The 23,602-nt window shown below is 42.9% G+C and overlaps 1 protein-coding gene across 1 annotated transcript in view; it reads left to right on the forward strand.

Moving 5' to 3' along the window:
- The window catches only part of ctnnbip1 (catenin, beta interacting protein 1), a 76,938-nt gene that overhangs the window by 12,549 nt on the left and 40,787 nt on the right, over positions 1–23,602 (forward strand). Inside the window, exon 2 of the mRNA XM_055659631.1 lies at positions 23,371–23,494. Within this exon, the coding sequence (XP_055515606.1) occupies positions 23,399–23,494 (96 nt within the window). The 5' untranslated portion in view covers positions 23,371–23,398. The remainder of the gene's footprint in view (positions 1–23,370; positions 23,495–23,602) is intronic.

Below are 23,602 nucleotides of genomic sequence, written 5' to 3' on the forward strand. Positions count from 1 at the left end.
CCTGTGACTGCATGGGTTTTCTCCGGGTGCTCTGGCTTCCTCCCAACACTTCAAAGACGTACAGGTTTGTAGGTTAATCGATTTAAGTAAAATTTATAAATTGTTCTTAGTGTGTAGAATCGTGCTAGTGTAAGGGGGTGACCACTGGTTGATGTGGGCCGAAGGGCATTTTTCCATGCTATATCTCTAAAGTTCAAAGTATAGCATTTACAGAACAACTATATTACAGCCAATGAGTTACTCTTTGATGAGTTGTATTGTTTTAATGTAGTGAAATGCAGAGACCCCAGCGCTATAGTCCATGGTTGGGGTGAGAGCAGTCCTTGGCGATGCTAGCGCCCTCCCCTACAAATACTATATTACAGCCAATGAGTTGCTCTTTGATGAGTTGTATTGTTTTAATGTAGTGAAATGCAGCAGCCAAGCCATACAAAATATCCCACAAATAGCAGTGAGATAAAAGACCAGGTCATTGTAGATTAGATGCCGGTTAGAATAATGGAAGAATTTTAGTTCCTTTTCAGATAGTACAATAGATCTTTGAGTTTTCTCTGTATTGGTTAAGGCTCCCATTGAAAAGTACACAAGCCTACCCAAAATGTTGTATTCATATTCTGGGCATAGGCTCACACGTCTCTCCTCCTGACTTTGTAGCGTGCTAGTAGTTGGCAGCCCTAAAACCTGGATTATAGGAAAACATTTTGCCGGGTAAGTTATCTCACCATGGAAGAAGGAAGATTAATGAGATGATTCCTTCGTGCGACCTACCTAAAGCAGAAATGTTCCATCACCTTTCGGCTACAGAAAGTTTATGATCTAAAGAAATGAAAGGAAAAATAATTTACGAAGGAGGGTTACAATTTCAGTGCAACAATGTCAACGGTGTTTCACCGAGGCTTGAAACCGCTTGAACTATTTTCAAGTGAAGACCTTGATTAATTACCACCACATTAAGCCGTTATTCCACTGTAGCACACCAGTTCATCATCAAGAAAATGCCACCAGACCGGCATGTTGGCCACAAGCCTGCAGCGCTTGCGAGACACAAGATCAAAACTGTTTATAAGGTCAGGATTTAATGGCCCAAATTTAGATGTTCAATTTATACAACTTTGCCATTGAGAGGACTTTTGAGAGTCCAGTTAATTTGGCAGTAAGCATACATTTCCTCTGAGTGGAAAAACATAATGCTCTCAAGAGTGTTTCTAATTTCTAAAGCACAAATACCCATAACCCCTACTTTTCCCAATTCCACATGTCAATGCATCACCTGCTCTTGAAGTAGGTGACCATTTATAGATCTTTGTGAAGATCGATATACCAAACATATGAACATTGACTTCTCCAATTTCAGGTAGTCTTTGCTTTCTCCTTCCTTCACCTCCACTTCCCAGCTCTCCCACAGCCTACTGTCTCTGCCTCTTCCTTTCTTTTTCCGGACCCCTCCCCCCTGACATCAGTCTGCAGAAGGGTCTCGACCCGAAATGTCACCAATTCGTTCGCTCTATGGATGCTGCCTCACCCGCTGAGTTTCTCCAGCTTCTTTGTCTACCTTCGATTTTTCCAGCATCTGCAGTTCTTTCTTAAACATTTATAGATCTTTGCTCCCTCTAGTGGTGACAATTAAAACTCCACCAAAAAAGAGATCCTACCATTTTCTAATCTACCTGTTCAGGCCCCTCATTTCACCTCAGGAAATGGTGGATCTACAATGTACTTTTAAAGTTTTGTCAATTTTTCCATTGACGTTACAATCAGTATGCTCCAGTAGCTTTGAGCTTTGATTCACTTACTTTAGTTTTAGTTTTTTTTAGATATAGGGTTGTAGACTTTAGGAGAGCCCCACTCCCCTACGCCCATTCACCATCAACAACACCACAGTCATATCTGTGGAGTAATTTAAGTTCCTTGGAACCATCATTTCCAGGGGCCTTAAATGGGAGGCCACCATCGACTCCACAGTCAAAAAGGCCCAACAGAGGATGTACTTCCTGCGGCAGCTGAGAAAACACAATCTGCCACAGGCAATGATGGTCCAGTTTTATACTGCCAACGTAGAGTCTGTCCTCACCTTCCCCATCATGGTCTGGTTTGGGTCAGCCAACAAGCATGACATCCGGAGGCTGCGGTGCATCGTTCGATCAGCCGAGAAGGTTGTTGGCTGCAACCTTCCCCCCATCGACGAACTGTGCACTGCAAGGGCCAGGAAGTGAGCGGGTAAGATCATCTCTGACCCCTCTCACCCATGCCACAAACTCTTTGAAGCACTTCCCTCTGGAAGGTGACTCTGGACTGTCAAAGCCGCCACAGCCAGACATAAAAACAGCTTTTTTCCACGAGCAGTAGTTCTACTCAATATCCAAAAGTCTGTAGCCTCCTTTTGCTCTGATATTTTATTTCATTTTTCACGTTTAAATTATAATGTATTTTTAATTGCTGTTGTACCTTGTGAGCAAAGCACCAAGGCAAATTCCTTGTATGTATACATACTTGGCTAATAACATTTATTCAATTCAATTCAATTCAATTCAAACAGACCTTTCAACCCACCAAGTCCAAGCCGACCATTGATCACTCATTCCACATTATCCCACTTTCGCATCCTATACACTGGGGGCAATTTACAGAAGCCAATCAACCTACAAACCTGCATGGCTTTGGAATGTGTGAGAAAATCGGAGAACATGGAGGAAAACAACACAGTCACAGGGAGAACGTGCAAATTCTGCACAGACAGCACCTGAGGCCAGGGTGGAACTCGAGTCTCTGGCGCTGTGAGGCAGCAGCTCGACCGCTGCACCACTGCGCCGCCCTATTTTGAGCTGTGGCCCATTCTGAGGTCTGTTCAAAGATCCATTCAAATAACTGAAGTGGGTGCCTCTGACATTTGTTGTTTCTTAGCCACTTGAATGATTCACAAATTTAGAAAGTTTGCACAAAACATTTTGTTTTTCAAATTCCTTGAGCAATATCAGCAACTTGAACTTATTAAAGCATTTTTTCCGCACATAGTCACTTCACAAGATTATTATGAGAAGAAAAATCCTAACAGACATAAAAATACCCAAATGCTTGGTCAAAGATTTAGGTTTTGCAGACTACCTGAAAGAAGAAATGTGACGAGAGGCAGAGATATATACAGAAGGAATTCCAGAACTTGGGATTGGGCAGCTGAAGGCATGGTCATCAGGAATGAGGCAGTTGCATTCATGGATGTTTGAGGCCAGAAATAGAGGAGCATGAGAATCTCAGTGGATTATGGAGGCAGAGGGGGAAAGGCCAAGTTTATGAAAGGAATTGAAACCAAGGACGGAAACTTGTTGAAGCTAAATTACATTCTAGACCATCAGTTTTTATAAGGGTTTAACAGCCAAGACTATGTTGGATAATTAATACAACTTTATTGAAGCTTTTGGGAGAACGTTTACAAGTGTAGGTAATTTGGCCGTAGGCACGTAACACCTTTCCTCTGATTGGAAAAAACCGAGTGCACTGTGGAATGTGTTTAATTACTGGAGCACAAATACCCAATACTGCGATCCGCATGAATTTCTCAACTCGACATGTCATTGCATCACTCGCCCTTGAAGTAGGGAACCATTATAGATCTTTAATCCCCTCGAGTGGTGTCAATTGAACTTGCAGCTGTAGTTCTTTTTAAGTTAGCAGGCATTTTTAAATGTAACATGAACCATTCCCTTAAGCCTTATTTTTCAGTCCAAGACTGTATTGTTATGTGAAGCAGCTCAGTTTTTAATTGGATTGTAATTTTTCATATCTTTCATTGCGAGTGGGAATCCTTATAATCCCTTATAATTTTAGTTGAATGGATTCATAACTTAGTCATAGAGTTGCTCAGCATGCAATACACCCTGGGGCCCACCATATATACGCTGATCATCATGCCTCTCTTACCTGCATTAATTCCATAACTCTTTATGCCTATCTTATTCAAGTACTTGATCAGTTGCTTCTTAAATGTTGGTACTGTTCTTGCTTCTACCACTTCCTCTGGCAGCTTATTCCAGACACCAACTATATTTGGAAAAAACTCTCGTCCCTTTTCAACCTCTCATCTTAAACATGCCCTCTAGATTTATCCACCATAACATGGAGAAACAAACTCTTGCTATCTCTTACGTCTATAGCACTCATAATAACCTCTGTTATGTCACCTCTCAGCCTACCTTGCTCCAGGGAAAACAGACTCACCTTATCCAATCTTTCCTTATAACTCAAGCTTTCTGATCCAGGCAACATCCTTGTGAAGGTAGACACAAAATGCTGAAGTTATGCCCCTGTCCCACTTAGGAAACCTGAACAGAAACCTCTGGAGACTTTGTGCCCCACCCAAGGTTTCCGTGCTGTTCCAGGAGGTGGTTGACGGAGGTTGCAGGTAGTGGAAGCAAGTAGGAAGACTGATAAAAACCTCCGGGAACCGCACGGAAACCTTGGGTGGGGCGCAAAGTCTCCAGAGGTTTCCGTTCAGGTTTCCCAAGTGGGACGGGCATAACTCAGCGGGACAGGCAGCAACTCTGGAGAGAAGGAATGGATGACGTTTCGGCTCGAGACCTTTGTGAATCTTTCTGCATCCTGTCTTGCTTAATTACATATTTCACACAGCATGGCAACTAGAACTCCAAGGATGGCTGAACCATCATTTTATACAATTGTAATGACGTTGCAACTATTGTACAATGTTGTGGCCATTGGCGGCAAGCTTGTTATATTCTGTTCAGCTATGTTGTCACTTTCAGGTATTATTTACCTCCCCGGGTCCTTCTGTTCAACAAAAGTTCCTAAGACCGTGCCTTTCACTATTTGTGTCCTGACCTAGTCTAACACCCAAATTGCATCACTTTGCACTTGTACAGGTTAAATTCCATCTGTCATTCCTTCACCCACTTTCCCAGTTGTTCAATATCCTGTTAGACAACTTTCTTCACGTCCATTATACCAGTGATTTTGATGCAATCTGCAAACTTACTAATCATGCCTCCTCGTGACACACAACAGAGGGCCCAGCACCAACCCCTGCAACACGTTTCTGGTCATGGGCCTCCAAACTTAAAACCAACTTTTACTGGATCTTGGGTTGCTGATTTTATGTATCATCATCCACCTGCCACACCAACGGGGATCGCTGGTCGGCACCGACTTGGTTGGCCGAAGGGTCAGTTTCTGCTCCGTTTCCCTTAACTAAACTAAACCAAACCTATGATTTCCAGTCAGTGCCAAGTTAGTTAAGTCTTGGCAATGAATCTTGGTTGTGAGGTTCATAGATAAAACTTGGTTACCATTCACCTAACGTGACACAAGATGGGAACCAAATCTGGTACATCCTACTAAGCAGAACTGCATAACTTTATAATGGTACCTGATAATACATCCAGCCTCTAAAATGTAGCCTCTAACATCAAGCCTCTAAAATGCCAAATCAAACCATGCATCCCATGTATGGATTATAAAGAATTGGATAATAGTTTAGGCACGCTGGCACTGCCAGAAAATATGTAATGGCCGCCCTCTGTGTTTTAAGATAAATTGCATTTTAGATCAAGTGGCCAAAATAATAAATTGTTTACACCATAACCTAAAGTTAAGGGCCTGTCCCACGAGCATGCGACCTGCATGCGGCAAGCGCGACCAAACCGGAAGCGGGGGCCGCGCGGAGGTAGAGTGAGTGACGTGAAGTTCGAGCGAAGTCCGCGGGAAGTTCGCGCGTGACGTACAGCGTCAAGACGCTGCACACACCCGTCGAGGCGATGCGTACGACGTTGAGGCGGCTGCGGCCAGCAGGCCGTTGGCGCGCAGACTTTTTGAACGCGGTCAGTTTTTTGGACCCCACGCGATGTCGGGACCAGCTCCGCACAACTCCATACGGCTCCAGCGATCGAAGTGGGACCGGCCCCGTGAGGCCGTACGGCTCAAGCGACCCTGTTAGGTCGCGCTTGCCTCATGGAGTCGCATGCTCGTGGGACAGGCCCTTTAGTGTGTGCCTATTAAATCTAAACCTATGTAAATTAAATTCTTCTCAAGGGTGTGGGTTGTGTTGGTGTACTTCATTGATCTATTGTATAACCAGGCTGTAAAAAGGATAGGTTTTGAGATTCCACCGATCCCACATACACTCTCAAACTATCCTCTGGGCATCCCATGCATTTAAAATTAGAATCCATGAACACAAAGAACCATGAGTAGATCCAAAATTAAAAGAAAAACAATGTATGAATGCATTTCCACAGTCCCCTTAACCTCAGGATATCCCGACCAGACTGAAGTGCTTTTAAAGTGTCATCACTTGTACGAAACACGGAGGCCAATTTGACGGCGGCAAGCACCTACATGCAATCAGCAGTGCAATAATTAACACATTGGTGTTGTGGACGAGGCGTAAATGCAACCACATTTCATGTAAAACTCTATAATGCAGAGGGGAGCCGTGAAATAGGACTCCCTCAATGCTTGTTAATTGGCCAGATTGCACCGTCACCTGGAGTGCCGATGATTAGAGGGCCTGTCCCACTTAGGCGATTTTTTTTGGCAACTGCCGGCGACTGTCACAGTTGTAGCAGGCCGCTGAAAAAACAGCGCCTGGACCCCCCCCCCACGACAATGTCTACGACAAGCTACCACCTAGTCGCGGCAAGCTACGGCAAGCTACCGACGACCCATTAGGACGTCCACCTACGACAACCTACGACCACACAGGCGACAACTGAAGTCAACTTGCGTCCACCCGAGACAAGCTACGACAAGCAATGACCCTGTCGGCGACAACTGAAGACAATTCAGTCGCCGGTACCTGTCGCCGGTTGACGTAGGTTGGCATAGGTAGTCGCCAATGGATTTCACCGGTCAGCACCCAGCAACAACCTGTGTCATCCTGGCGACAACCTACGACAGGAGAAGACAAGCTGCGTCAAGCCCACAGTCGCCAAAACGTTTTGAACATTTCAAAATCCAGCGGCTACTAGAAAAACGTTACGACTCTTTAGGCGACTTGAGGAAACTACTCACGACCATACGGGCATCACCCCGCGACCATGTGGCGGTGGCCTAGTCACCTTTAGTCGCCGAAAAAATCGCCTAAGTGGGACAGGGGCTGAACCCTCTGCACTCCACATATCCTTCCTGCCTGATCATATTCCCCATTAGCCTGGATTTACCCACACCAGCACAATCCCCTGTTTGACTTGCTGAACTAACCTCATCGCAACATGCCTGTCTCCATAACCCTCCCCTCATTTCTCACCATTCTACGTGGTGGCAGGAGATGACAAGGGAAAAGGGTTGCAAGGTGAATATAATACATTGATCACCGCATTGTGTATAATCTTTATTATTTAATAGTCTTTGATAATTTCCAAAAGTAATCAATAGCTACTTGTCTTATTATGAAGTATTGGCACTGTAACGATCCAACTAAAGATGTACTTCTGATGTAGTAGTTTGCTAATTGATAAACTACTGTGTGTGGGGCGCCTATTTTTTCTGACGAAAAGCCACTTTGTCATTTATTTCAGAATCAATGACTTCATTCCACACTAGTCCTTCCCGGGAGATTATTCCTTTTCAAATTAACTCAGCTTGTACACTTCATTGCTTGTGAGATAAAATCTCAAAACCTCTTCCATTGATGTTGCTTTTATGCAGGTTACTTAATCTCTTCTTTCATTATTGTTTTTTTAATATGATTCATACTTTGAGATGTCTTTAGACTAAAAGCAAACAATCTTTTTTGAGAAAGATTTAAAATTCCCTTAAAATATATTTTCTGCAATACAATGCACTTTGCATTCTGACTCACAGAAAAGTCGGAGTAAAGAGCCTGTCCCACTTGGCGATTATTTTCGGCGACTGCCGGCATCATTAACTGACGTATCAGGTCACCGAAAAATATGCGGCGTGATGACGTCTGACACGCGGTGTTTTTTCAAATGTCGTAATTTTTTTGGTTGCCGCTGGATTTTGGAATGTTCAAAATCTTTTGGCGACACTGATATCGCCAAGTGTGACAGGCCCTTTAGTGAATGAGCCGAAGCCATTGTAGTCATCAGACAGTGCTTGTTCTGCATTTTTCTCCATTTTGTGTGTGTGTGTACAGCTGGAAATAAAACTGATATATTTAAATGTCACAGTTATATTTAAAGACACGATTCGAAAATACAAGATTGAGCATGAATGTTAGAAATGCTGTAAGACTTGCCCGTGCTGCTCAGCCTGCAAGGTGGGCTGACTGAACAAATTGTGAGCTCAAGTACGTGTGTGAAATGTGTCGCAGACATTCGCAAGCTGACTTCATACCTTACTCAGCGCTTGTTGGCGACTGTATTCTCACATCGAATATTTGGAGCTTTTAAAATTGGTTCTGGCTCTCCATTGTCTGACAACACTGATCCCCAGACTTGCATACTTCCCTTGTACCAGTAATGGATACCACCCCAGCTGTCTTATACTTTAATATTAAAAAATTCATGCACTTTGGCCAGGTCTTTTTACTCTTGCCGTTTTGCAGATCATATCACAATAAGACTCTCTGCCACTCTCTGGCTGAAGAAGTTTCCCTTCAAGTTCCTATTAAAGGGCCTGTCCCACTTACGTGATTTTGTTTTCGGTGACTTGCCGGCGCCCGTCCTAGTCGAAGCAGGTCGCCGAAAATTTAAAAAATGTTGAAAATCCAGCGGCAACCAGAAAAGGGTACGACTGTTGGGGCGACTACTCACGACCAAACAGGCGTCACCCCGCGAATCGTGTATGGTCGTGAGTAGTCGGCCAAAGAGTTGCACCTTTTTCTGGTCGCCGCTGGATTTTCAACATTTTGAAATTTTTCGGCGACCTGCTGAGACTATGACGGGTGCCGGCCGGCCAAAAAAAATCGCCGAAAAAAATTGTGTATGTGGGACAGGCTCTTTAACCTTCTTCAGACTGCTTGACCCTGAGGAACAATCTAAGAAGAAAATTGCATTTTCTTTTACTATTGACGTCAGACTAACTGGTCTGCAGTTCTCAGTCTTTTGAATGGTGGATTATATTTGCTACCTTCAAGTTTGTCGGAGACATTCTTGGATCTAGAATTTTGGAAAATGGCAAACAATGCACAACTATCTCCACAGCCACCTCTTTCAAACTCTTGGGATGCAAGCCATCAGATGTTGGGAATTTATCCACTTTCAGGCCATTTCATCAGTCTAATGGTAGACAAAAATGCTGGATAAACTCAGCGGGTGAGGCAGCATCTATGGAGCGAGGGAAATAGGCAACGTTTCTGGTCGAAACCTTTCTTCAGATTCATCAGTCTCTCCAACTCATCAGTCTAATACTATTTTGCAACTTAATTTTTTTTGTTAAATTGCTCATACACTTTAGAACTATTCTTAACTGTTTCCAAGGTTTCTGTGTCTCCTGTGAAGAGGGACACGAAATATTTGTTTAATTTCTCTGCTGTTGTTTCTTATTTCCAAAGAATGCTCAAGTCTCTAAGGTACCAATGCCGACCTTTGCTAATCTTTTCATTTTGCATATCTACAGAAGCTTCAATTGACAAAAGGCCAATATTTCTAACAACAATCATTCATCTTTACTACTTCCTTTTTCCACATCAATGCCTTGGTCCTTGGCCGAATTCAGGCATTTTTGCAATTCGCAAGCTCGCTACTCTTCGGCAACATGGTCAGCCTTTTTATTCATTTAATACCACTTGTAACTTCTCATGTTAGCTGTGACTGGATCTTTTTAGACTTTAGACTATAGTTTCAGGTTGAGCCACTTCATTCTCAATCCTAATTTAAAATTCTATCTTGTTATGATCACTCTCTCCAAAAAGCCACTTCATTGCTAAATTATTAATTAACCCTTTCTCCTTGTCTAATGCTAGCTTTAAAATAGCATGTTCCCTCATTGGATCCTCAACATACTGATCTATAAAATTATCTCCTATGCATCATTTTCACAAAATCACTGATGATAAGATTTACTCAGATAAAGTCCTCAATAATTGTTGGATTACCCTTGTGATATGCACCTCTAATTTCATGGTTTATACTATGTTCTATATTATTATTTCAGTTTGGGGGCCTTTAGACAACTCTCACCAATATTTATTGCCATTTGCAGATTATTGGCTCCACATAAATAGATAATGCTTGATTTTCTAAGCTAAGATCCTTTCTCAGTTGAGATAAATATAAATGGCCCCTGATTTAAACTGTAAACTGGTAATTTAAAATGCCTTCATCCTGACCTCCATGTCCATTAAGATGGCATGCTGATGTTCCATTAAGATGTTACGTTTTTAGACAGCATTTTAGCGACATACATTGTGACTTGGAGCGTGAACACCACTGCGCTGCTGAAAAAGGTCCAGCAGAGACTGCACTTCCTGAGGGTGCTCAGGAAGAATAACATCACTCGGAGACTGCTGCTGTCCTTTTATCGGTGCTCCATTGAGAGCATACTAACATACTGTGTATGCGTGTGGTACACCAGCTGCACAGCGGCTCAGAGGAAAGTGCTCCAGAGGGCCATTGACAACGCCCAGAGGATTGTCGGCTGCCCTCTCCTTACCTTGGAGGACTTACACAGTTCCCGCTGCATCAAAAAATCCCAGAGTATCATAGGACATTTCCCACCCCGGTCACTCCCTGTTTGAACTGTTGCCGTCAGGCAGACGGTACAGATCTACAAGGACAAGGACGAACAGACTAAAAAACAGTTTTTTACCCCACTGCTATAAAAGCACTAAATGTAGCCGCCAAGGAACGCAGGGGCGATACATACTAAGGGACTGTGGTACACTGTGACATCGACAGAAGGATGTAGGGTTGGGTGTTTATGCGTGCTATTTTCGTGATATTTATTTTAGTTGTTTATCTTTTAATATTTTATCTTGTATGTATCGTTAGCTTTTAGAAATGTTTGAATGGTGCACTGACTGGCTGACATTTTAAAATTTCGTTGTACATGGTTCATGTTACAATGACAATAAAGAAACTATTCTATTCTATTCTTGTAAGTGATCGTAATTTTGCCTATTAATTCCGTCCTTCAGCTTGTGACTGGATGGTGGAAGAGCTATGAGAGATCGTGCTGTTTCTAACATTGTGTTACGGCATCAAGAAAAAACGATAATCTTATTTTAGTCATAATGCAGTTGTTTGAGCTGAGTGAGATTGATGTTAGCATCATTAGACAATGAAACCTGAGCTGAGGATGAGAGATAACCAGCAAATGTCTTGGATCATTTCAAACTCAGACGTGATAGTGGCTTGGCCACTGCTTCCGCCAGCTGAAGTCTCATTTATGTTGACAGTTGGCCAATTAATTCTTCGCCTTAAAGCAGATTAAAGCCAAAGGATGTTCTGTTCTTAAATTCGGAAGTCGAATGTTGGAAACTCACCAGATTCTGTGCTTCTCTCTTTGAATTTATTCTAAATTTTATTTGATATCTTGCTTTCCACTAAGCTGACATCTAGAGTCCAGAATAGGAGATGGATGCATATAGGTTTAGTTTTTACATCTTGCATAAAACATGTAGAACATAGAATAATGCAGCAGAAGAGCAGGCCCTTCAGCCAACAATATCTGTGCCGAGCATGATGCCAAGACCAACTCTTATCTGCCTGCATATAATCCATTTCCCTCCATTCCCTGTATATCCATATGCCTATCCAAAAATCTCTTAAATGCCACTATCATATCTGCCTCAAACACCATCCAGGTAGTGCATTCCAGGCATTCCATCCTCCGTATTTAAAATAAACATTCCTTGCACATCTCCTTTAAACGCTGGCCCTTTCAGCTACAAGCTATGCCATCTAGTATTTGATTGTCTCCATCCTGGCAAAACATTCTGAATGCCTACCCAATCTATGTCTCTCATAATTTAACATACTTCTATCAGCTCTTCGCGCAACCACCGGCGTTCCGGAGAAAACCATCCCAATCTGTGCAACCTTTCCCAGCAATTAATATCCCCTAATCCAGGCAACAGTCTGGTAAGCCTCTGCACCCTTTCCAAAGCCTCTAATTGTAATAGGCCCAATGCCATCGAAAGCTCACCACACTTTAACCCAATCATCCCCGGGATCATTCTCGTAAACCTCCTCAGGACCCTCTCCAACGCCAGCACATCCCTCCTCGGATACGGGGCCCAAAACCGCTCACAATACTCCAAATACTCTGACCAGTGCCTAACAAAGCCTCAGCATTACATTCCTTATTTTTAATTCTAGTCCTCTTGAAATTTGGCTTTCTTACTACCGATGCAACTTGCAAATTAACATTTTGGGAATCCTGAACCAACACTCCCAAGTCACTTTGCTGCTCTGTTTTCTGAATGCTCTCCTAATTTAGAAAATAGTCCATGCCTTTAATCCTACTACCAAAGTGCATGACTGCTCACCTTGCTAAGCTATATTCCATCCACTTCTTTGCCCACCGCCCAACCTGTCCAAGTCGATCTACAGAGTTCCTGCTTCCTCCACCCTACCTGCTGCTCCACAGATTCCCTGCTACCTTTACACTACCTGCCCCTCTACCTATCTTCATATCATCCACAAACCTGGCCACAAAGCCTTCAATTCCATCATCCAGATCATTAATATAAAATGTGAAAAGTGGCGGACCAAACACCGACCGACCCCTGAGGAACACCACTAGTCACCAGTAATCATCAATAAAAAGCCTCCTTCATTCCCACTCTTTGCCTTCTGACATTCAGCTAACCTCTATCCATGGTAGACAAAAAGCTGGCGAAACTCAGCGGGTGAGGAGTGAAACCCTATGGAGCGAAGAAAATAGGCAACGCTTCGGGTCGAAACCCGAAACATTGCCTATTTCCTTTGCTCTCACCTGCTGAGTTTCTGCAGCTTTTTGTCTACCTTCAATTTTCCAGCATCTGCAGTTCCTTCTTAAACAACCTTCTATCCATGGTACTATCTTCCCTCTAATACCATGCACACTCATCTTGTTTAGCAACCTCACGTGCGACACTTTATCAAAGGCCTTCTGAAAATCCAAGTAAACAACTCCCACTTATTCTCCTTTGTCTATCCTACTATTTACTTCCTCAAAGAATTATAACAGATTTGTCTGGCAAGATCTCCTCTTCACAAAACTGTGCTGACTTTGGCCTATTTTATCATATGCTTCTAAGTACTTGGAAACATCATACTTAATAAAGAACTCTTAAATATGGTCTGAAGAAGGGTTTCGGCCCGAAACGTTGCCTTTTTCCTTCGCTCCATAGATGCTGCTGCACCCGCTGAGTTTCTCCAGCTTTTTTGTGTACCTTCGATTTTCCAGCATCTGCAGTTCCTTCTTAAACTCTTAAATATGGTTCCTGGTTCTGGTTGTTCACTAACAAGACATTCATTTTTGGCTGTCTGTCTAGGAAAGAACTATTCAACTAAGTGAAGAGCCTGAGTTTTAGTTTAGTTTAGAGATACAGCATGGAAACAGGCCTTTCAGCCCACTGAGTCCACACTGACCAGCAATGATTGAACCCAGATCTCTGGTGCTGTAAGGCAGCAACTCTATCACTGCGCCACCATGCCGCCCATTATTTGAGTTATGAGAAAGAATTGGAATTTGTGGACTTTTTGTCTGAGAGGTGACCTTATGACAAAGGCAGAAACAAAGGAGATGGAAAAAATGTTCCTGAAATTCTACTTATAATTATTTTGTAACAGTTGGAAAAGTTACATTAGGTTTATAAAGTCATTGAGAATGATAGCAAGAAGTTTGACACAAAAAGGTGAATGCCATTAATTTTCAGATATAGTGAAAACAATGGCACAATTTAAAAGATAGCGTGAGGTTACAGTAATACAGGAGGTTTTATTGTGGCTAGATGAGTTAGGGTGAGTCACCAAGATGTATCAGAGAATTGTGACATTTCACAGTGCAGTGAGTCATTGTCTACACAGGAAGAAGGGTATAATGGAGGGAAGGGAAGAAGAGGGAGGAGGTAACATCCAATAGATATTTGGCATATGTAGACCAGGAGTCAATGACAATTGTTATTTTAAAAAAGGACGAATAGGCTTTTATAGTAATGTATTATTTTCCATGAAGGATAAATATATTTCCAGAATATAGAGTTCATAAATTTATATTGGAAGAGGACTGATATGGTGCTCTATGTTCAGTTAGTTTTTAAATGGTGGCATCTGGGTTACTGTACTCATTCTAAAGATTCCTAGATACGATATACCTCGATTTCCAAAACATTTTTCTCAAAGTGAGACTTGCAGATAATATTAAAACACAAAATACCTGAACATTATCTTGACAGATACACAAAAAGGGTCAGTTGTGATAATATGATACTGTAGGTAATTGTGAACGAATTGATTATTGTATGCAAGACAGATCACTAGATATGCACATTGTTGTGCAAGTGGATTTTAATGGAAATTATTAAGGGAGGAAATATGTTTGGGGTGTAATAATAAATATTTAGGAGGCATTTGCTGGCAGAGGATGGGAATAATTTTAGAATGTAATCATTGTACTGATCTTATACTTTAAGCATGCAGCGTGGAAACTGGCCCTTTAACCCTCCTAGTTCTCGTCGACCAGCAATCACTGACCCTATCCTAGACAGTAGGGACACTTTTACAATTTTGCCAAAGCCAATTAACCTACAAAGCTGCACGTCTTTGGAGTGTGGGAGGAGACTGAGCACCCGTAGAAAACCTGCACGGTCACAGGGAGAACATGCAAACTCCATACAGACAGTACCCCGTAGTCAGGATCGAACTCGGGTCTCTGGCCACGTAAGGCAGCAACTCTACCGCTGCTCCACTGGGCTGCCCTTATCCGTGAAATAATCTGGTGAACTGAAACAATTACCAATAAAGCAATGTTTTGGACTTTAATGGAAAATTAATCTTTGTAAATTGACTTTGTATAGATTAATGGTGATGCTGGTTCTACGAGATTTTGTCCAATTGAGAGACAACCACAAAGACTCTTAACAATATATGAGGTGAGGTACCTTGCAGATCTTTAAAATAATGAGGTGTAGATAACATTTTATTTATTATGGACGGTGAACATAAAATTAGAGGCCATGAGTCCAGATTTAAAAGACTCTTGCAAAGAAAGTAATGGCAAAAACAAAATGTTTCCCATAAGATAGTTATTTTTCTGTTCAGTAGAAATTAATGTTCTATGAGATGGGGTTGAACTGGTTAATCTTTGCATAAAAGTGCATGACATTCTTTTTCCTACATTCCAAGAATAACCATACATAGAAGCTGTCCAATGAACTGTCTCCTCCCCTTTCCACCTTCCGCAGAGACCGTTCCCTCCGCAACTCCCTGGTTAACCCAAGCCACCCACTTCCCAGGTGCCTTCTCCTGCAACCGCAGGAGATGCAACACATGTCCCTATATTTCCTCCCTCGACTCTGTCCAGACAGTCCTTTCAAGTTAGGCAGACGTTCACTTGCACCTCCTCCAACCTCATCTACTGTATCCGTTGTTCAAGATGGGGACTCTTATACATCCACGAGACCAAACATAGACTGATGATCGTTTCGCTGAACACCTTTGCTCAGTCCGCCTGGACCTACCTGATCTTCCGGATGCTAAACACTTTATTCCCATTCCCACACTGCTCTTTCTGTCCTCGGCCTCCTCCATTGTCAGAGTGAGGATAGATGCAAATTGGACGAACAGCATCTCATATTTCACTTTGGCAGCTTACAATCCAGGGGTATGAACATTGATTTCTCTCACTTCAAGTAACCTCTGCATTCAAACTGTCTCAAGACCATGAAGGTCACTGTATAAACATACTTCCATCTTTCTTCCTTATTATTAGCAGTCTTATTAGCCATGTTCTTATCCAGAAATATTCTTGTGGAGCTGCAGCTTTAAAATATTGTAGGAAAGATTCACGGATATATAAATTAATTATAAGAAATGAAGCTCACTATGCAGCTTACAATGAAGCTGTCTTTATTTACGCACTGACTATTCCTACTTTCCACTGCAGTATTTGCCCTGACTCTGTCTGTTCAGACTACGTCATGTGGTAGCTGGAGAGTAGATGCCTTGTTGCTGAAAACAAAGCTCCCTCTTTTTTAACATTGCCCTAAATAGGTCATGATGCAATGAGAGTACTGTATACTGTTTACTCTGTGAACTTCATGTGAACAGGGAATTTCATTGCACCCTATGTATCTGACGGTAAACTAATCTGAATCTTCATAATTTACAGCCAAGACGTCTGTCTACCTTGTAATTATGAGCAGCTGTAAACAAAAGTTAGAGACTGTTATAGTTTAATAGAAATAAGCTTCTATAGTATTCTTTCTTCAGAAGTACTCAAGACCGATTTGTTATCCAGTTTATACTGATGCAAGGCTTTGTATCAGTGTCCACCATCTACAACAGTTTGCGTTACCCAAAGGAAGGCACCTGTACTGTCTGTACTGGTTTTGATGTGCGGGTTTGTAGGTTAATTGGCTTCTGTAAATTGTCACTAGTGTGTAGGATAGAACAGAGCGGCATGGTGAGAGAGACAGTAGAGTTGCTGCCTTACAGCGCCAGAGACCCAGGTTCAATCCTGACTACGGATGCTTGTCTGTACGTTCTCCCCATGACCAGCGTGGGTTTTCTCGTGATCTCCGGTTTCCTCCCGCGCTCCCAAGACATACAGGTTTGTAGGTTAATTGGCTTGGTATAATTGTACAATTGTCCCTGGTGTGTGTGGGATAGTGCTAGTGTGCGGGGATCGCTGGTTGGCGCGGACATGGTGGGCTGAAGAGCCTGTTCCCACGCTGCATCTCTAAAACTAAAACTAAACTCAGAAGGTCAAGAATATCTCCAGCTGGTGGGGATAGCTTAGCCAAGTGCAGAGCTAAATTTAAACTCTGAACTTGTAATGTTCGGAGCAGACGGCCTGTCTTTAAAAAGCAACTGCATTGCACAGAGGTCCATTGTTCTGAATAGGGAATGACACAGGAGCCAGGCTGGTAACTCGATCATGCCAACTCTATATTGAGCTGTATAATTACATGTTACTTATTTTTTTACTGTTTGGCATTGGTTCAACCATTGGGTATGTTAGGGGGATTTATTCGGTTTAGTTTAGAGCTACAGTGCGGAATCAGGCCCTTCGGCCCACTGAGTCCACGCCAACCAGCGATCCCAGTAAACTAATTCTATCTTACACACTAGGGACAATTTACAATTTTACCAAAGTGAATTAACCTGCAAACCTATATGTCTTTGGAGTGTGGGAGGAAAGCAGAGCATCTGGGGAAGACTCACGCAGTCACGGGTAGCACGGACAAACTCCGCACAAACCACCTGTAGTCAGGATCGAACCCAGGTCTATGCTGCAGTAAGGCAGTAACTACCGCTGCTCCACCAGGCCACCCTCTCCCTTGCTTTCCCCTGAAGATGCCTCTCTTCTCTCAGACTGTGGAATTGAGTGTCGGGTCTTTCCCTCTTCCCAGACAATTTCACACGTGCTGATATATTTTATTTTTTATTAGTTTCCATAAGTTAATGGCTTTGGTTTTCAAGCATATCAGATTAGGATGTATGAATGCATGAAAAATTGCCAGAGTGGAATAGTCAAGCAGCATGTATATGCCATATTGTGTTTTACTGTGTTCAACACTTCATTCAGATTGAATGGAATGAATTTGCTCACAAGCAGGAGCTTTTCATAACTGCACATTTTGTAGCCTGAAGATTCAATTTGTGCAGTAGCTATTTTTAATATTTCAATGCCATCTTGCATGATATATTTGAGAGTTGACAGCAGCTTCACTGCACCAGACATGATAACTCGCTTCCATGAAATCAAAAGCGATAATTTACTCAACAGGATTACCACTCAGTTAATTTGCCGTGTCAATTTGTTTGGGTTGTTTGCTGGGCTTCATGGTAGAGCATTCACACGCCAGACGTAAATAGGAGTTTTGTGTCGACATGTGGCTTTCTGCGCTCATAAGAATGGACCTTCCTGCTGTCATTTACTTTGTGTCACAGTAGCGTAGACAGTCTTCAGGCCGAAAATGTGTTGAGACTTCCCTTGGATCGGAGCTGAGCTGATCCCTCGGGAGGAAGGGGGAGGGGTGACAGATTCCACACAGTGTGGCACACAGCAGCTCCAGCGAAGGGAAATCATGGATCCTTGTGGGTAAGCAGGATTTGTGCTGTGCAATGGGAGAATAGGAAATGAAATAAGTTTGGGAAATAAATTCAATGTCGTTCAACTTAGCTGTTGCCTGCTTGCTCGTTTTGGAGCATGATTTATATTGACCAGTCATGCCTATTAGCTGTTTAAAAATAGCACCGGGACAAAATTATGGTGGCTGCCACAGTGTTCTTTTGTACCCAGTAAATTTGTTCTTGAGAAGCAGTAACTGGTCTGCTTTTAAGATTGTCTGAGCTTTGGAATGGGAGCATTGTCATTAAGAATTGCCTTGCCACTCGGAAAACGTTTGAAATTTTTGACATACAAAAATAAAGATATCATTTGGCTCAAAGATTTATAATTTCCATCCATTTTAAGGATAAATTGAAATATTGCCTCATAGATTAACTGCAAAATAATAAGTGTCTTGTGTAAGATACTAAACTGCAATGAAACAAACGGCACACAGGTTTCTAAATGATGTTGGGCTCCTGCTTATTATTATACTGCAGAGCTGCTACATAACACCAAAAGCTGTAATGGGGCCGAGAGAACATGTGCCATGGTGTTGTTGTCCTTTAGCTGTAGACTCCAGTCACATACAGTAAACTTAGGTCTTTTGTCTCATCAACAAATATAGAGGTCAGTCAGCAAACACAGCGGTGTGAAGGTAGCCGAGAGGTAACAAATAAACTGCACCAGCGATACATTGGATACCTCTACTGGAGTACAATATATGACATTAAAGTTGCAAACAGCCTGACTCCAACGCTTCCCTATTTTTACCCTTTCCCTGCCCTCATCCCTGCCCTCATGCACACACTTCTCGCACTACTCTGTCCCGCTGAGTCAGCCTTTCGTGTCTATCTTCGGTAGTAAACCAGCATCTGCAGTTCTTTCCTACACTCTAGCTACTCTCTGCCCCTTCCCCCTCCTTCGAATGCTCATCTCCCATTTCCCTTTATCTCCCCTTTTTCCTCCCCCCCCCCCCCCCCCACTGTCCTATTCCACCCATATCCCTCCCTCCCTCTGGATTTATATTTCACTCCTCCTCTTTCCTTGTCTGACATCATTTTGACATATTTTCATGGGCACAGTGTCTCAGCAGTAGAGTTGCTGCCTCTTAGTGCAGAGACCTGGATCCAATCCTGACTATGACTGCTGACTATGCAGTGTGTACGTTCTCCCTGGGACTATTTGTGTTTTCTCCCGTATTCCACAGACATGCAGGTTTGTAGGTTAATTGGGTTTCTGTAAATTGTCCCGAGTATGTAGGATAGAACTAATTTACTGGTGACCGTTGGCTGGTGGTGGACTCTGTGGGTGGAAGGGCCTGTTTCCATGCTATATCTCTAAACTAAACTAAACCTCAAGCCTTTGTCACTTACTCCACCCATCTGCAAATTAAACCCATCTCACCTGTATCGACCGATCTCATGGCAGGAAAAGGCACTTAAAAGAAGGGACCCGTCTTCAGAGTGAAGAAGGATTCGGACCCAAAATGTCACCAATCTATATTCTCCAGGGATGCTACCTGTCCCGTTGAGTTTCTCCAGCACTATGTGTCTTGTTTTGTCAACTAGCATCTGCAGTTCCTTGTTTCTATGTCAGGCTTTGCCCCACCTCTTTCTTGCTTTTTCTCCCCTACTTCATCTGACTGAAAAAACATGTCCAAAAACACTGCCTGTCCAGTCCCACGCGGTTGCTTTCTGACTCGCTGACTTCCTCCAGCAGTTTTTTTTTTGTTCTAACTCCATCCCCAAGGGAGAGCTTGGTAGATAACTTGCATGTGCTCTACATCTCAAAGTTTTGTCCAAATTCAACACGGCTTTTGTGAACTTAAATGCATGTGCAGAATGTACTAATTTTACTGAGGTGCCAGTCCTCTGCCCAGTTCATTGTAAACATGAATAACACGAGCAATAGACAGCCTGCGGTTCAAAGTTGATGGCTTTGTGCTGGTTGCAAGTGCCCCATGGTGGCTGCAGGTGGTTCGCTCAATGTGGTCTGGCAGCATCTGTAGAAGCAATGGACAGGCAGCATTTTGGATCGGGACCCTTCTTCAGCCTGTCCATTCCCTTCACAGATGCTGCCTGACCCGCTGAGTTCCTCTTGCACTTGGTGTTTTGCTCAATATTCCAGCACCTGCCGTTCCTGTGTCTATTCTTTATTGCAGATGGATTATGACTATTACACACCTCTTTCAATGGTTAAACGGAGCTGCTGACCTCCTGTTACGTTTTATAGCAAGCACTAAAACTAGCCACACATCTCTTTCCCGAGAGACCGATTCCATGGGGGGTCAGCTGTGCATCATCAGCAATGCAAACGCGTAAGGTATTCAGGCTGCCTGGTGGGCTGGTTTAAAATGTTCGGTCTCAAGGGTGGATGACGTCAGACGTCCAGCAAATAAATCTGCCAAGGAGGGCAATTTGGCAGAGCTCTTCCACAAGAGGAGTTCCGTTTTAGCCAAAAACAGAAAGGTGTCCTTGTGTGACCTTTTTCACACTGTAAGCCATCGTGCAAAACTTCAAAATATAGGGGGAGAGTTTCTGTGGTGTTGCTCATTACTTCTGCTGCTGCAACTTCACTTTACTTTCAGACCAGAACCACGGATTGAAGTTAGGTTTAGTTTAGAGATACAGCGCGAAAACAGGCCCTTCGGCCCACTGAATCCACGCTGACCAGCAATCCCCGCCCGTTAACACTATCCTACACACACTAGGGACAATTTTACATTTACCGAGCCAATTAAACTACAAAACGGTACGTCTTTGGAGTGTGGGAGGAAACCAAAGATCTCGGAGAAAACCCACGCAGGTCACGGGCGGTACGTACGAACTCTGTACAGCACCTGTAACCCCAGTCTATGGCACTGCAAACACTGTAAGGCAGCAACTCTACCGCTGCACCACCTGTTCTGGATTATAATAATAATAATAGATGATTAGACTACTAAGAGATTATTAGAATAATAGACTAACTAGTGTCTCATTTATTTATTTATTGATTGCCTTGTTCTTGTTTGTAGGGCAATACGAACAACCCTGCAGACCAGCTCAGTTACTCCAGCACTTTGTCAGTGTCTGCCACCCCTGTGCCTATAGAATAGCTCTGCTGTTCTTACCCCATTCCGGCAAACAGAAATTATTCGTATTAATTCTGGAGGATAGGTATTAGCAGAATATTTAACCATATGGCCAAGTCCAATCAGTTTGTTCCTCTATGAATGTCCACATACCCTGGTTTCTAGCAGAGGTCACCGCGAGATGCAGTGGCAACATAGGTTCATTTCATTTTGGCCTGGTTATGGTGTCTAGGTTTTGTGTGCTGTTTTCTAGAGCAAGATCTGATGTCTTCTGATTCTGGGAGCAGTAGGTAGGATCAAAGATCTTATAACAAGCAAGATGATCTACTCGACGAAAAAGACGTAGTATGGTCATGGGCAGATTCATGGGTAATTTTCGGCCACATTCCTGTAACCGGCTTCCGTCTCCACACCAAAGATCCCATAGGAAACTAGTGCGGAGACGGAAGCCGGTTACAGAAACATCCTCGTAAAAATAAAAGTTATTTGGTAAAAATCTTCTCATTTTCAGAATTGTAATTTATTAACACAAGCTGTTCCCCTGCAACGTTGATTACACTGCGAGTCAGGTCGGGTCCGGTTACGGAAATGGATGAAAAAAAGGCCCACGTTCCGCTCCGTTGCATACTACACGTCAGCCCATTGCATTTAGCAGGAGTGGTCTATCTTGCTCCGCTATAGGATCTTTGGGTAGGATAGTGATGCAGCAGATAATGCTGCTAGCACAAACTACAGTGAGCTGGGTCCCATTCTGACCTCAGCTGCTGTCTACCTCCAGGTGATTTGGTTTCTTCCCACATTCCCAAAGATGTGTTGGTTGCTAGATTAATTGGTTATTGTAAATTTCCCCTTGTTGCAGGAGGGAGGTCAGAAATGTTGGGGTGGGAGTTAGTTTAGAATTGCAGCATGGAGACAGGCCCTTTGTCCACCATCTACTCGCATTAGGTCCATGTTATTCCACTTTGTCATCCACTGGACATTTGGAGCAATTTTTCAGAGCCAATGAACCTACAAACTCACACGTTTTTGTGACGTGGGAAGGAACTGAAGCACCTGGAGAAGACCCATGTGAGTCACAAGAAAAACGTGCAAACTCCACACAGACAGCACTCGAGTTCAAAATCAAACCTAGGTCTCAGCCGCTGTGAGGCAGCACCTGTGCCATTGTGCACTCCCCCCATGGGAAGATAAAAATAATGAGCTACATGGAAATAAGAGGGAGAATGTGAATGAAGTGGTTGATCTAAGAGTGGGCATAATGGGCCAAATGGCTTCCAACTATGTGTATGAAATATAATATATGAACATAATGAAAAATGGTATCAGTGAGACAGGAAGGTAAACTGAAGTTTGATCCAGAGCTTGAAGATCCATTGAACCAATGACATCTTGTATCTGACAATTTAGTCTTTTCTGAACATACTTTGAATGCTTATAAAGTTGTTAGTGATAGATTTCGCACCAATTTTCTGTAGCAATTATTAGTATTGGTTTATTACTGGCACATGTCCCACAGTACAGTGAAAAACCTTATTTTCGTGCTATCCAAATCATATTATACATGAGTACAGTCAAGCCATTCACAAGTGCACAAGATAGTGCAAAGAGGAAAATACCAGAATGCAGTATGTAGTGTTAGAATGCAAACCATATTGCAGCACAGTGGTAGAGCTGCTGCCTTACAAAGCCAGCAACCCGGGTTTGATCCTGACTGGGGGTGCCGTCTGTGGAGAATTTGTACATTCTCCCTGTGACCACGTGGGTTTTCTCCTGGTGCTCTGGTTTCCTCCCCCATTCCAAAGACGTGCAGGTTTGTGGGTTAATTGGTTCTGTAAATTGTTCCTAGTGTGCATGATAGAACTAGTGTATGGGGATTGTTGGATGGTGCGGACTTGGTGGGCCAAAAGCCCTGTTTCCATGCTGCAACTCTAAACCAAAAAAAATCTAATTTAAGCATTGTTGCAGTATAGATTATAAAAAGTGCATGTTCTGCAAAGAGGTAGATTGGAAGATGGATTTCTGCACCCAAGCAATTATTACTGTTGAAAGAAAATATGACCTTTATGGTGTCAAGGCATAAAAATATGGTATTTAAAAATATTTCTCTTCCTATTATTAAGTGATAACAGAGTGACTGGAGCTGAGCAGATGAACCGTGAAGGTGCCCACGGGAAGACTCCCGATGAGATGTACATCCAACAGAAGGTGCGAGTGCTGCTTATGCTGAGGAAGATGGGATCAAATGTGAGTGAAGAGCTTAATGTGCAGCCATAAGTAACTGTTCCTCAGTATGTGGGAGTTGGATGCAAATTATTAATAGGATAAAATGATATCTTGCATAAGGAGGCCATT

This window comes from Leucoraja erinacea, chromosome 30, assembly GCF_028641065.1.
Source record: "Leucoraja erinacea ecotype New England chromosome 30, Leri_hhj_1, whole genome shotgun sequence".
Lineage (NCBI taxonomy): Eukaryota > Metazoa > Chordata > Chondrichthyes > Rajiformes > Rajidae > Leucoraja > Leucoraja erinaceus.